This window comes from Panthera uncia, chromosome B4 (assembly GCF_023721935.1).
Source record: "Panthera uncia isolate 11264 chromosome B4, Puncia_PCG_1.0, whole genome shotgun sequence".
Classification (NCBI taxonomy): Eukaryota; Metazoa; Chordata; class Mammalia; order Carnivora; family Felidae; genus Panthera; species Panthera uncia.
In genome coordinates this window covers 53,874,460-53,888,801 of record NC_064809.1, presented here as the reverse complement: position 1 = coordinate 53,888,801, position 14,342 = coordinate 53,874,460, and the positions used below count along the sequence as shown (strand labels likewise).

Below are 14,342 nucleotides of genomic sequence, written 5' to 3'. Positions count from 1 at the left end.
ACATAGGGATGAATCTGCGCTAGGAGCAAGGAGACATTTAGACATTTGTTGGAATAATTATCCAGGCATGCAGTGTTCATTGCCTGCCCTTGGGGGTGACTGCAGAAATAGAAAAGAAGAGACGGCTGACAAAAAAACAATTCTTGAATAAGAATGGAAAAATAAGAGCAGGGAGAAGAAGAGGGAAGAATCAATAATGACTTTTTAATATTTTAAGACTAGGTGATTGAGAAAATGAAATTATTGATATTTTCCCTAGTGCTCCTGTCTCCTATACTTGCAATTTATCATTTCCAGTCCAGGCGTTAAATCTGTTTGAGTATCATCAATCCTCAACACCTTCCATTTCTTTTCCCTTCAGCATGCATGATAATATGCACAGACACCCACCCACAACCTGTGTTTTAGCTCTTGTGAGCCTCCTGTTGTCCCTGAGATGCACCATGGCCTTTTCACCTTCATGCAGCTCCTGAAGTCTCCCTCCTTTCCATCATTTTCTTCCTAACAAGTTACAACCCATCTTCCAGATACAGCTTACATGTTGCCTCCTTTGCAAAGACTTCTTAGAGTGGTCAACCATTTCTTTCTATGTATGTTAGAAGCATTTTCCACCTACATCAGCTGTAGCACCTAATAAGATCCATTTTATTATATGTTTCTTTATCAGCCTTCTCCATTTACTAGTTTTATAAGAGTGGAAACCAAAATCTATTTATCTTGGTTTCCACAAACCCAATGTAGAGGCGAATATATACCAAGTTGTTCAACAAATGTTGTATTTTGGCTTCCAAGATATTGAAGTTGGGACTTACTTTATGGGTAGTATATTAATAGTGATCTAAAAATTGAAAACAATTTCTCCCAAAGGTACAAAGCAGTTACGGATGCCTGTTCTCTTCAGCCAGATATTGACTTACTACCTTTTGGAGACCAAACTGAAATTGGAGAGAGGGTGAGCTATGTATAGTTTAATTAAATAAAACAAACATCTAAAAAAGTCTTCTGGTTGTCTTTAACCTTTAATGGAGCACAATGAAATCTGAGAGCTTAGGGGCTGTGCATTGTCCTAGTGGCAGGTTCCGGAAATAGGAGCACAGGAGCTTTAATGCCAGTCTTCAGTATCTGTTGGGTAACCACCATATACTTAACATTGTGCTAGCTACTAGAGAGTTCTCAAGGAAAATAAAGCAGTTCCTGCCTTTGATCAAATGTATTTTTACATACTTGGAGTTGAAATTGAGATTGCTTCCGACTTCTTCCATTCTTGTCAACATCTATTTATTCTTGTTAAAGTATCCTTTTTTCTTTGTGTAAACATGTTTAGTGGTGATGTCATACTGTTCTGAGCAGCTAAAAAATATTTATGCCTGCATACAATCTTTAAAACAATTTTGGCTAAATTTTTTAAGTTTATTTATTTTGAGACAGAGAGAGAGCACTCAATGGTCATGAGATCATGACCTGAACTGAAATCAGGAATCTGAAATTTAACTGACTAAGCCACCCAGGCACTCCTATAGTCAGTGTTCTTAATGGCTGTTCTTATTTGCAGCATAATATACTGTTTAAGAGCATGGACTTCTCTGAGCCTTAGTTTCCTCGTGTGTAAAGTAAAGGGAATAATGCCTAGACATTGGAATTGCTATAAGGAATAAAAGAAATAAGGAATGTAAAAGCATTTACACAAGTCTTCACATACTAAGTGGTCAATAAATACTAGTTTAAAAGTTGTTATAATTGGTACTTGTTTATAAAAACATATTGTTGTATAGACTGTTGAACATAATTGGCAATATAAATTTTAAGAGGTATATGTTAAGTAAACTAGAGATACAATTTGCAAAACTAGTAAAAATTTTGGAATTGCTGCCAGTGTTTAGTGCTAACCATGTGTTTGGTTATTAAAGCTTTTGTACAGCAGAGCTGTCTATCAGAGTGAAAGAAGAATTCATGTTACCACTCAAAAATTCTCTTAACTATGATTCAAGTATTGACTAATAGACAATTTTGATTTTATCTTACTAGTGCTATCACAGTTTAATCAATAAATTACCATTACTTTAAAATTTTTGAAAAACAAGTTTGTATTTTAAAGAGAATTCTTCACCGTCAGATCATTTGCTTTTGGAAAGGTTGGATATTTACGGTTATTCTTCTCTAGGGCATCAACCTGAGTGGAGGTCAGAGGCAAAGAATCTGTGTGGCACGAGCTCTCTATCAAAATACCAACATTGTCTTTTTGGTGAGAATATGATCTTTGTTTCTACTTCATGTTTCCCTCTGGACAAATGAGACTTTAAAGATTCAAGTCAGGTTACTCAAGGAAAGATGGGTTAACTTCTGAAATAATAAAGAACATAAGGGAAACAAAATCTCAAAGTACAAATCAGATCAACCCATAAGGCTGAGAGTTGGAGTATCCAGATTGGTGTCCAAGTGACTTAGGTGCCCTAAATTGTTGCTTATGTGAGTTTCTTAACCATGAGTATCATTAATGGAAAAGTCTGTATAGTGTTGGATCAACTGGACAGGATCATATGCCTTCTCATTTATGTTGGATGACAAAGAAAGAAAGGCTAGAAAATGCACTCTTGGTGGATATAGGGGGAAGTAAGCATAGTACTCCATTACAGTGGTGTGCAGCTCAGACTGTGCATAAGCTTTGACTGAGAAGCTTTCTAAAGCTATAGAAATTTTGGTACCACCCTTGACCTACTGAATCATAATTTATAAGGGCAGAGTCTAGAGCCTGGGTCTTAAAAAAAAGCTACATGGATGACCCTCCTGTATATACTGGGTAAAAAATCTTGTTCTACCTATGGATCCACAAACAGATTTTGATGATTATATTGATTATGAATTTTGCCCTAGTTTGGTTCCTCTAGCAGGAGGTAGCCAAAATAACTGAACTTTTAAGTAGTATATTAGACACCAGCAGAGTATGTAAATGCATCCTTCCCCTGCCTTCTCCTTCTGTGCAATTATTAACCATCTGTAATTCTGGTTTCCAGACTTCTTTATAATTTTCATTCCATCTAAAATCTATAAGCTCTTCAAAAAGTGGGTTGGTTTTGAAGTCTCTCACGAAATGTGGATCTATTGCTGGGGATAGGAGTAGAATTTGGACATACTGGAAATTCACTTCAGGTGAATCTCCCTAAGAGTACCTGTCACCAAAATTCTCCAGAAAAACTACACCACAAAAACCATAGCAAGATCTAGCAGTAACTTATGTACTTGTAAATCCCTTCCATAGTGGATGGACCTACAACTGGAAATGACTTCTTGAATTTTAGGATCAGTTAATAGCTGAACCACCTGAAGACGAAGTGACTTGGAAATCTGAAAGAGACCAAGGTCTTATGGGTCTAGTATTCTATCCCTGTTCATTCCACTGCCTTCAATTTAGTGACTGTTACTTATTACAATTGTAGAATCAGTTGAGAGTTGTTGAGAGTTGGGGTGTTGAGAGTTGGGATATCCAGATTGGTGTCTGGTTAACTTATTCAAAGAATTCATAGGGTTAACTTATTGTAGATTCCCATCCATTCATTATAGGATTACTTTTCATATTGCCTCAACAGCTTTTTGATGACTCTGAAGACAGATTGCTTCACTTCCAGGTGGCCTTTTTGGTCACTGTATACGTTTCCTATTGCTGCCATACCAAATTGCTATATTTTGTGGTTTAAATAATCTGATGGTTCTGTAGGTTAGAAGTCTAAAATGAATCTCACTGAACTAAAATCAGTGTCGTTAGGGCTGTGTTCCCTTCTGGAGGCTCTAGGGGACAATCCATTTCCTTGCCTTTTCCAACTTGTAGAGGCTGCCCACATTCCTTGGCTCATGGCTGCCTTCCTTCATCTTCAAAGCCAGTAACTTTCTATCTCTGACCATTTTTACTAGTCACATCTTCCTCTCTTCACAGCTAGGAAAGTTCTCTTCTCTCAAGGATTCATGTAATTAGTTTGAACCTATTTGGATTATTCAGGACAATCTTCCAATCTAGAGGTTTTTAATCTTAATCATATGTGCAAAGTCCCACTTGCCATATAAGGTAACATTTACAGGTTCTGGGAATTAGGACATGGACATGTTTGGGGGCCTTTATTCTGCCTACCACAGATAGCTCTTATCAGGAAGTTATTAAGTGATTAAAATCTACTTCCTTGGATTTTTCATTAATTTGTTTTCCTTCTGCTTCTACAGCAGCAAATATATTTCTTTTATGCAGTCATATTCAACATTTTAATATTATTTTCATAACTTGTCTTAATTTACTTTAAGCTAAGCAAGCTTAGTATTTTTAATTCTTCCACAATAATATAATTTTGATAACTTCTCTTAATCCTGGGTATAATAGTATTTGTCAGAGTCCCTTTGAAAAAGTGTGTTCTAGATGCACTCTGATCAGCTTAGATAACCTTACAACTATTGGATCTTATGATCTAAATATTTACTTCATTGCAACCTGAAATTGAATATTTTAGCAGCAAAAAATATTATTGATGTGTTTTAATAATTACCTCAGAATTATATCCTATAATTTCTTTGTAGAAAAATTCACAAGGTACTCTGAACCACAGTGTTATCCCATTTGATCTTATGACTGTGCTGTGAGTGTAGATGGTATCCTCATGTTAGATGAAGAAACATATGCATAGAGTGCCTTACCCAAGGACTAATGACTAGTGATTGGCAGTGTCTGGGCTAGAGCTGCATGCCTTTTGAGTATTGTTTTCTGATCAGCTAAGAATCTCTAGTATTAAAAAAAAATTATTACTGTCAAGTTAGCACCTGTATTGTCCTTTTTTCCCCTTCCTTTTGCCTTTTCCCAATATCTCCCTACCTTCCTTCCTTCCTCTTTTCCCTTCCCCATCCCTCTCTTCCCTTTCCCAAACCCTTCCCCTTCCTCCCTTCCACCCTTTTTTCCTTCCATCTTCCCATCCATTAATATTTAGTGAATGTCCTCAGTGCCAACTTCTGTGTTAGACAGAAGAAACAAAGGAGAAAAAGACTTTTCCCCTATCTTTCAGGATCTTACTTGTACAAATAATTACTTAGATGATGTTTTGTTTTACTCTAATTAAACTTTATCACATTAGCCTTTACATAATATCAAAGCCAAATGGAAACATCTTAATGGTGTATGAAGTATACTAGTTATTTTTGAAGCTTTATGGCATATACAAATGTGCTGTATCAGTGAATATACTTACAAGTTATTTCCAAAAATACATCCATACAAAAAATTCATACTATTTATAGATATTCTTTGAATATAATAAGAATACACTAGTGAGAACTGTATGTACATATATAAAAAATAATAATATGCTCTTGAAAAAAGGAAGAATCGTTTATTCATTGAATTGGCTTTTGACAAATTGTTTTACTTTCTTTAAAAGAAGTATCTCCCTTGGGGCGCCTGGGTGGCTCAGTCAGTTAAGCGTCAGACTCTTGATTTCGGCTCAGGTCATGATCTCAGGTTCGTGAGATCGAGCCCTTCACTGGGTTCTGCGCTAACAATGTGGAGCCTGCTTAGGATTCTCTGTCTCCCTCTCTCTGCTCTTCCCCACCCCACTCAAAAATAAATAAATAATTTTTTTAAAAAAGTATCTCCCCTAAATCCAAAATGTCAATATACAAACTGAATCTTGAGAAATGATTCCCAACCCATATAACCTAGATTTTTATTAAGTTGTATAAAAGATTACACTTGACTGTAACACCAAGATGCTCCTTAATGAAGCTATGGCATATAAATGATAGCAACCATTCTTAAGGGATCTCTGTGATGTAGGCATGATTCTAAGTACTTTATACATATTAGCTCACTTAATTCTCAGAATAACCCTATTAGGTTTAGCATTATTACGATTATTATTATTATTATCGTTATCGTTATTACTACTGCTATTTATGGTTGAGGATACTGAGGCTTTGGGGGATAATTTATCTAAGGTCATATAGATAGTAATAGTGGAGCAAGGTTACAAACCCAGATAACCTGATTTCATAGCCTATGTTTTTAACCACCTTCCTTATTAAGAGATTCTTAGAAGTCAATAAACTCTCATTGTGATGCTTGAAAGGGATTAGCAAAGTATTAATCTATTTATAAGAAAGTATAGAATCTATTTATAAGAAAGTATTTATAATCTATTTATAAGAAAGTAATAATAAAATAACACTTCTACAACACTCCGCAGAAACTTTTCCCATGCTACTTTATTTGATCTTTGCAAAAAGTTTATATGCTCTCTGAAAAGTCTCTTTATTACCCCCATTTTGCAAATGAAATAATTGAGTTTGGAAAATTACCCAGCGTCAGAGAGGTGGAGTCATGACTAAAATTTGAGGCTCTTAATTTAGAGATAATGGACTTTACATTATGGCTTACTATCTTATACGTTTAAAGTCAGAATTTTATAGAAAACCAAGCTGAATTATTATTAATAACTTGTTTCCAGTTCATGTGCTATTTCTACGTGAAAACTTCTCAGAATCATTTGGAATAGTTTGTATCACAAGGGAGTCTTACGGTTCTTATTGGAATCAGAGGCAGGAGGTTGTCTCAGAAACAATCAGATTACCTCTATAATCATTATCTGATTTTGGAAAATCAGTGATATGCTGGTAGCTAAGTCTTGGTATTATATCCTTGCTACCTTATTGGAAATGGAGATAGAGAAAACTTCACCAGTATAACCCTGATACTAATGGTATTTTTTCCACTGCTGTGGAAACATTGCTTTATCCCACATCACTTAATTTTTTTTTTTTTACATTTATATATTTCTGAGAAACAGAGAGAGACAGAGCACAAGTGGGGGAGGGACAGAGAGAAAAGGAGACCCAGAATCTGAAGCAGGGTCCAGGTTAGGAGCTGTCAGCACAGAGCCCAATGCAGGGCTTAAACTCACACACCATGAGATCATGACTTGAGCCAAAGTCAGACGCTTAACCAACTGAGCCACCCAGGTGCCCCTATTCTACATCACTTTATACTGATACCTGAACTCTCCTTTTTAAAGTAATTCTTAAGTGCCATCAGAACTTCTCTATGTTAAAAGAAATTCCATATAATAGTAATTGATCTTTCTATCACTTACCCAAAATCTAACAATTAGAAAATTCAAATAAGAGATTTTCTTCTTGTTACTAAAAGAAGCTAAGTGACAAAAAGCTGATGTCTGTGATGATTCAAAAAAGAAACTCACTGGACAGTAGTAGAAAGCTAATTCAATCTCCTATGCATACATCTTGGAACATTTCAGAAATAATTAATGTTCATTAGGATGATCCATAGGTTCTGAAAGATTTTGAAAAATCTCCTATGTCATCCAGAGAAATTTCAGGACAGTCAAGATAATTGTGTCATTAAGTGCATTGTGTTTAGTTACCGTGTTTAAAATATATATACTCACATTAATATATGTATGTATATGTGTATATACGTGTGTGTTGATATCACTTTGTCAACTTATTACATTGTTCAAAATGTTGCATTATTTAAATGATCTAAACAAATGAGATTACAGTAAGCATGTCTCCCCTGTTAAATGTATTCCTATAAAAGCTGTTTGAGGACATTAATTACATCACCTCTTTATTCGTAATTATGAAATCAGTAAACTGATTTTTTAAAAACTGTTATAATTTTAAATCACCCTTTAGCTATCTAAATGCCTTGTTAATATTTCTTTTTCATACAGGCTACTCCTAAATACTATAATAAAGCCATCTTGCTTATAGCTTCTGTTGATGCAGGCAGAGATTGGTGGAGACTTTTGTGAAATTATTGAGTAATCATATCACTGGTATAATGATCACATACATGCATTTATTCTAACTTCCAGATAACAATTTCTATCTCAATAGAAATTGCTTTTACTTTTCATTGTCCAGATAATTATCCAATACAATTTATCTGTATATATACTATAACCATGCTTTCTCAATTGTTTAGAAAATTTTCCCCAGTTACAGTTTTTAACTATTTCGCTATGTAGCATATGTGTAGTAGAATGAGTAGACTTCTTTTTTGGTCCTAAAAGACAAAGTACAAATTTGTTTCATATTGCATGCAAGTGCAATATGCAAGAACAGAAAAGAAATAAGTGTGATGAAGAAGACATTTATGAAATTCCTTTTTCCCTGTTCCAATCGCTCTTCCCAATTCTTTACCAGAAACCTCTACTGTTTTCTACTGCTTGTCCCTTTAGCACTCCCTGAGTTTCTCTCAGTCCCCTGCCATGAGTAGCACTTCCAACTGGTAATTACATTATCTGCTCACCATGCTCTCTGCAGGTAACTTTGCTTTATAATTCATTATTTTCTGGAAAGATTCCAGTTTTCTCTAATAGTTTCTAGTTTTCTTCTTTTAAGAATTCCAAAATGTCAAGCATCTACTTTGATGCTGTATGTAACATTATAGAAATAAAATGTATGTTAAAATAAATAATAGGAATGTCATCACCAGCCAATTAATATAATTCCCTAAATCATTTTCTAAGTGACTTAATCACTTGGTACATGAAAGCTTCCTTTCTTCCCAAGACAATTGTCAGGTCAGTGGTAGGTATGGTATTCTTGTCATTACTACTATTACTACCAATAATATAATAAAGCTATCATTTACCTAGTGTCTATTATTTAGCTGGTAATATACTAAGTACATGATTTGTATTATCTCATTTAATCCAATTAATATTTTTATGCCTGTTTTACCATATTTTTTTCTTTTTTTATGTTTATTTTATTTTTGAGAGAGAAAGAGGGAGAGTAAGCACTGGAGAGGCAGATAAAGAGGGGGACAGAGGATCCAAAGCAGGCTCTGCAATGACAGCAGAGAGCCTGGTGCGGGTCTCAAACTCACAAACTGTGAGATCATGATCTGAGCTGAAGTCGGACGCTCAACTGACTGAGCCACCCAGACACCCCTTACCATATATTTTTAAGTCCTTGAATATATCTGTAATAACTGTTCAAAAGGCCACTAATTCTTACATCTGAGCCATATTGAGCCAGAGTCAATTTCTACTGACTGCTTTTTCTCTTTACTCTGGTTCAAACTTTCCTGTTACTTTATATATGTGTTAATTGTTTTCTGTATCCTGGATATTGTAAGTGGTATATTGTAGAGACTCTACATTCTTAGTAGTTTCCTATGATGAGTGTTGATTTATTCTAGCAAAGGAAGTTAACTTAGCTAGAGTCAGATGCCACCTGAAATTTCTTTTTTAATCGAAGTATATTTGACAAATAATTTGTAACATATTTAAAATGTACAGCATGATAATTTGTTATATGTATACATTGTGAGAGGATTCCTATCATTGAGTTAATCAACACATCCATTACCTCACATCTTTACATTTTTGGACAAGGCAGGATGAAAGCACTTAAGTTCTGCTCTCTTAGAAAATTTCAATTTTATAATACAGTGTTATGAACTATAGTCACCATGTTATACATTAGATCCTCAGACCTTTTTCATCTCATAACTAAAAGTTTATATTCTTTTACCAACTTTACCTATTACTCCCAGGCCCAGCCCGACAACCACCATTCTACCCTGATTCTGTGAGTTTGACTCTTTTTTTGTTTAATTTAGATTCCACATAGAAGTGATAGCATGCAGTATTTATCTTTCTCTGTCTGTCTTATTTCTCTTAGCGTAATACGCTACAGGTTTATACATGTTATTGCACCTGTCAGGGTATTCTTTCTCATGGCTGAATAATACTCAAGTGTGTATCTGTGTGTGTGTGTGTGTGTGTGTGTGTGTGTGTGTGTGTGAGAAAGAGAGAGACAGAGAAAGAGAGAGAAACATTTTCTTTCTTCATACATCTTATCCATCTTTGACAGAAACTTAGGTTGCTCCCATACCTTGGCTATTGTGAATAATGCTGCTAAGAACATGGAACAGGTATCTCTTTGAGAGAATGATTTCATTTCCTTTGGACATATATGAAGACGTGGGATGGTATTGTAGCTGTATTTTAAAATGTTTGAGGAATCTACATACTGTTTTCTATAGTGGCTACACCAGTTATATTCCCATCAAAAGTTCCCTTTTGCTTCATATCCTCACCAGCTTTTGTCATCTCTTGTCTTTTTGATAATAGACGTCCTAAGAGGTGTGAGGTGATACCTTATTGTGGTTTTGATTTGCACTTTCTTGATGACTAGTGATGTTGAGCACATTTGCATATACCTGTCGGCCATTTTTATGTCTTTGGAAAATGTCAGTTCAGGTCCTTTGTCTATTTTTAAATTGGGTTATTTGGGCTTTTTTGCTATTGAGTTGTATGAGTCCCTTATATGTTTTGAATATTAACCCCTTACTGAATATGTAGTTTGCAAATATTTTATCTCATTCTATAGGTGGCCTTTTCATTTTGTTGATGGTTTCCATTGCTGTGCAGAGCTTTTAAATTTGATGTAATCTCACTTGTTTATTTTTGCTTTTGTTGCCTTTGCTTTTGGTGTCAAATCCAAAAAAACCATTGCCAAGACCAATGTCAGCTTGCCTCCTATAATTTCTTCTAAGACTATTACGGTTTCAGATTTTTATTTAAGTCTTTAATCTATTTTAAGTTGATTTTTGTGTGCTGTGTAAGTTGTCCAGTTTCGTCAAGTCTTTTGTGATTTTCCCAATACAGCTTATTGAAGAAACTATCTTTTCGTCATTGTATATTCTTGGCTCCTTTGTCAAAAATTAATTGGCCATATACACATGGGTTTACTTCTAAGCTCTTTATTCTGTTCCATTAATTATGTGTCACTTTTTATGCGAATATCATACTTTTGATTACTACAGCTTTGTAACATAGTTTGCAATCAAGAAATGTGATGTCTTTACCCTTGTTCTTCCTCAAGATTTTTTCCTTTTCTTTTTTCTTTTTTTTTTTTTTTTTTTTGGCTATTTGGGGTCTTTTGTAGTTCCATATAAATTTTAAGATTTTTTTCTATTTCTTAGAAAAATATTATTGGAATTTTGCTAAGGATTTAACTAGCTGGACATTTTATTATTAATATTAATTCTTCCAGTTCATGAACACAGAGTATCTTTCCATTTGTTCATCTCTTTAATTTTTCCACCAACGTCCTCAGTATATGGATGGATAGTCACCTCTTTGGTTAAATTCACTCTGGGTATTTTAATTTTTTTGAGTGATTGTAAATGGGATTTTTTTTCTTAATTTACCTTTCTATAGTTCATTCTTTTTTTTTTTAATGTTTATTTATTTTTGAGAGAGACAGCACAAGCAGGAGGGGGGCAGAGAGAGAGGGGTCAGAGCCTCCAAAGAGGGCTCTGCCTTGATAACTTCGGTGCTGACAGCAGTGAGCCTGATGTGGGGGGCTTGAACTTACGAACCATGACATCATGACCTGAGCAATCTTCCAATAGCTCTTTCAGTCTACTGGGAGGATCACAATCAGCACCCACATTCATGCTAATTAGAAGCTGTGCCCTCAGGTAGTAGCTTGTAAAGTATGCAAACTCTGCTCAGGAAAAGACTGGGTTTGTTTTTTGTTTTTTCTTTGTTTGTTTGTTTGTTTTTTGCCTGCCCCTTTGGCTCTGAGCCCTGGAGGGATAGATGTAGTAAGTGCTCACATGTGTGTTAACAACTGCTTTTTTGCTTCCTGTATTTCTGTGGGACTTATCAATGCAAGCCCCACTGGCTTTCAAAGCTAAGTGACTTGGGGGCCTGCCCCTTGGATAGCAGCCATAAAATTTGAGGCACTAGCTGTGTGGTCCCAACCCTTCACTCCTCAAAGAGAAGTTGGGAGTTGGGGATTCTCTCCAATTGTATGGTGCTGCGCAGAGGGTAAGGTTTGTGGTGAGAGTCGTCTCAGCCTTTACTGTCTTTTAAATGGGTATTTTCTCAGTTTTCCAATGTGTAGAAGTCACTCAACTAGTTTCTGGATTTCTCTCAGAAGGAATTGTTCTGTGTGTAGCTGCATAGTCAAAGCATCCATGGGAGGAGGGAAATTTAGGAGCCTCCTATGTCGCCATCTTGATGTGGAGTCTATGCCTATTTTTATTATCTAAATTTCAACTGTAGAATTATTTTTTGTTAAGTCTATTGTGGGGTTTTTGTTTTTTTTAAGTTTATTTATTTATTTTGAGAGAAAGAGAGTGTATGTGAGTGGGGGAAGGACAGAGAAAGAGAGGGAGAGAGAGAAGCCCAAGCAGGCTCCATGCTGTCAGCATAGAGTCTTATGTGGAGCTTGATCCCACAAACTGTGATATATGACCTGGGCTGAAATCAAGAGTCAGACACTCAACCAACTGAGCCACCTAGGCACCCCTGTTTGGTCTATTGCTAAAGGTTGTCATGAAGTGTTGTTTTTTGAGCTTGAAGATTCTAGATATAATAATGTAAACCACTTTGGATATTATTATTCACTTTTTGAATAATTTTTAAGGTAAAAGAGAAAATAAAAGCTTCATTTTTAATTTAATACTTTTTCCCAACAATTTAAACATATACAGTCTGTTTTTTTATAAATATTTTAAGGATAATTTGCTCTTAGTTATTTGTATTTCTACTTTCTAGAGAAATTGAATTACATCCAGAATATAGAAAATGTTTCATATTCTCTCCATTTTACTGATTGTAGGATGATCCATTCTCTGCCCTGGACATTCACTTGAGTGATCACTTAATGCAGGAAGGGATTTTGAAATTTCTCCAAGATGACAAAAGGACACTTGTTCTTGTAACTCACAAATTACAGTATCTAACACATGCTGACTGGGTAAGAATTTAAAAGAAGTGTCATACTCTTAAATACAGAGAACAAACAGAGGGTTGCTGGAGGGGTTGTAAGAGGGGGCATGGGCTAAATGGGTAAAGGGCATTAAGGAATCTACTGCTGAAATCATTGTTGCACTATACGCTAACTAACTTGGATGTAAATTAAAAATAAATAAATTTAAATAAAGAAAGAAAAGAAAATAAAAACCATTAATTTTAATATTATAGTCATATAAGTAAATAGGCACATTAAGAAATCCTGTCTGAGGTAAAAGTAATTCATTTGGCCAATTAGGGCTTTTTGTCACAGTTCTGCTAATATGTGCTTTGCTTAGATCATAGCCATGAAGGATGGAAGTGTACTAAGAGAAGGGACTTTGAAGGACATTCAAACCAAAGATGTTGAGCTTTATGAACACTGGAAAACACTTATGAATCGGCAAGATCAAGAATTAGAAAAGGTAACTGCTCATAGTTCAGAAGAGTTCAGAATCCACTCCAGAAAAGTCATAAATATACTGTATAATTATCAAAAATTCTTCTAAAGAAGTATTATTATTTAATATTGATGATATAATGGTCCTCATTTGAAACCCAAAGTAATTGTATGTGTATATGTATATGTATGTAATTAATAATATAGTTAATAAATAGGTTACTTTGAAACTATAAAATTCTAATGATATTTTTGGATGAAGTAGTCTCAGGTTTTTAGAGGATTTTGATTTGAATTTGAATGATATTACAATTATGCGTCTAAAAAAACAATTTTCTAAAGCATGGCATATCATTATTTTATCTTATTTTTCCTTCTGTGTATCTCATTTTCTTCATCTGTAATATGAGGAAATTTTCACTCACCACCTACAAATGGAGGGCAGTGATCAAAACAAAATCCAAGATGATTTTGAAAGAAGGAAGAACTGTGAGCTGTAGGTGAAATTGCCAAGCATGTCTGGAATAGGGCTGGGAAGTGAAGGAAGGTGATCAGGAGGAAATAACAATTAACTTTTACGTGGATGTAGTTTTTCAAGTCCACAATCTCATTTAATTTTCACAAATCCCCAGAAAAAAAGCAAATACAATATGGGAAATAAGTAAAGAAAATATGATCTCACTTTTAGAGATGAGAAAACTGAAGCCCGGAAAGGTTACATAACTTGTAAGTTGGGTAGTACATATAAGTGGTACTAGTTGGATTTAAACCCAAGTCCGTAGTCAATGTAATTCCAGTATAGTGTTATGTATGATGTTATATTACATTGAATGAGATGATAACAGAGTCAGAAACCAGACTGATTACAATGAAAGAACAACTTGTACTTGAAAGGTGAAATTATAAATTACATTAGTAAATTTTTGAAGTGTCTTTTGAGTCGAGCCTAGGAAGTGTCCAGAATTTGTTACTCCTGGCATGGAATGAGCATTATAAAATGAAATTTTTACATCAGCAAATTTCTGAGAATATCCAGAAATTAAAATGACTTATTTTATAAAAGAATAAAAGGATCTATGTTTCCATAGAGAGAGGAAGATAAAAAGTCAGACAGACCCTAGCATTTGTCTGTC

The 14,342-nt window shown here is 34.8% G+C and overlaps 1 protein-coding gene across 1 annotated transcript in view; it reads left to right on the top strand.

Moving 5' to 3' along the window:
• Window positions 1-14,342, top strand: part of ABCC9 (ATP binding cassette subfamily C member 9) — a 129,034-nt gene that overhangs the window by 70,815 nt on the left and 43,877 nt on the right. The window contains exons 22-25 of the mRNA XM_049625176.1: window positions 868-952; window positions 2,162-2,242; window positions 12,637-12,774; window positions 13,109-13,234. Of these exons, the coding sequence (XP_049481133.1) occupies window positions 868-952; window positions 2,162-2,242; window positions 12,637-12,774; window positions 13,109-13,234 (430 nt within the window). The remainder of the gene's footprint in view (window positions 1-867; window positions 953-2,161; window positions 2,243-12,636; window positions 12,775-13,108; window positions 13,235-14,342) is intronic.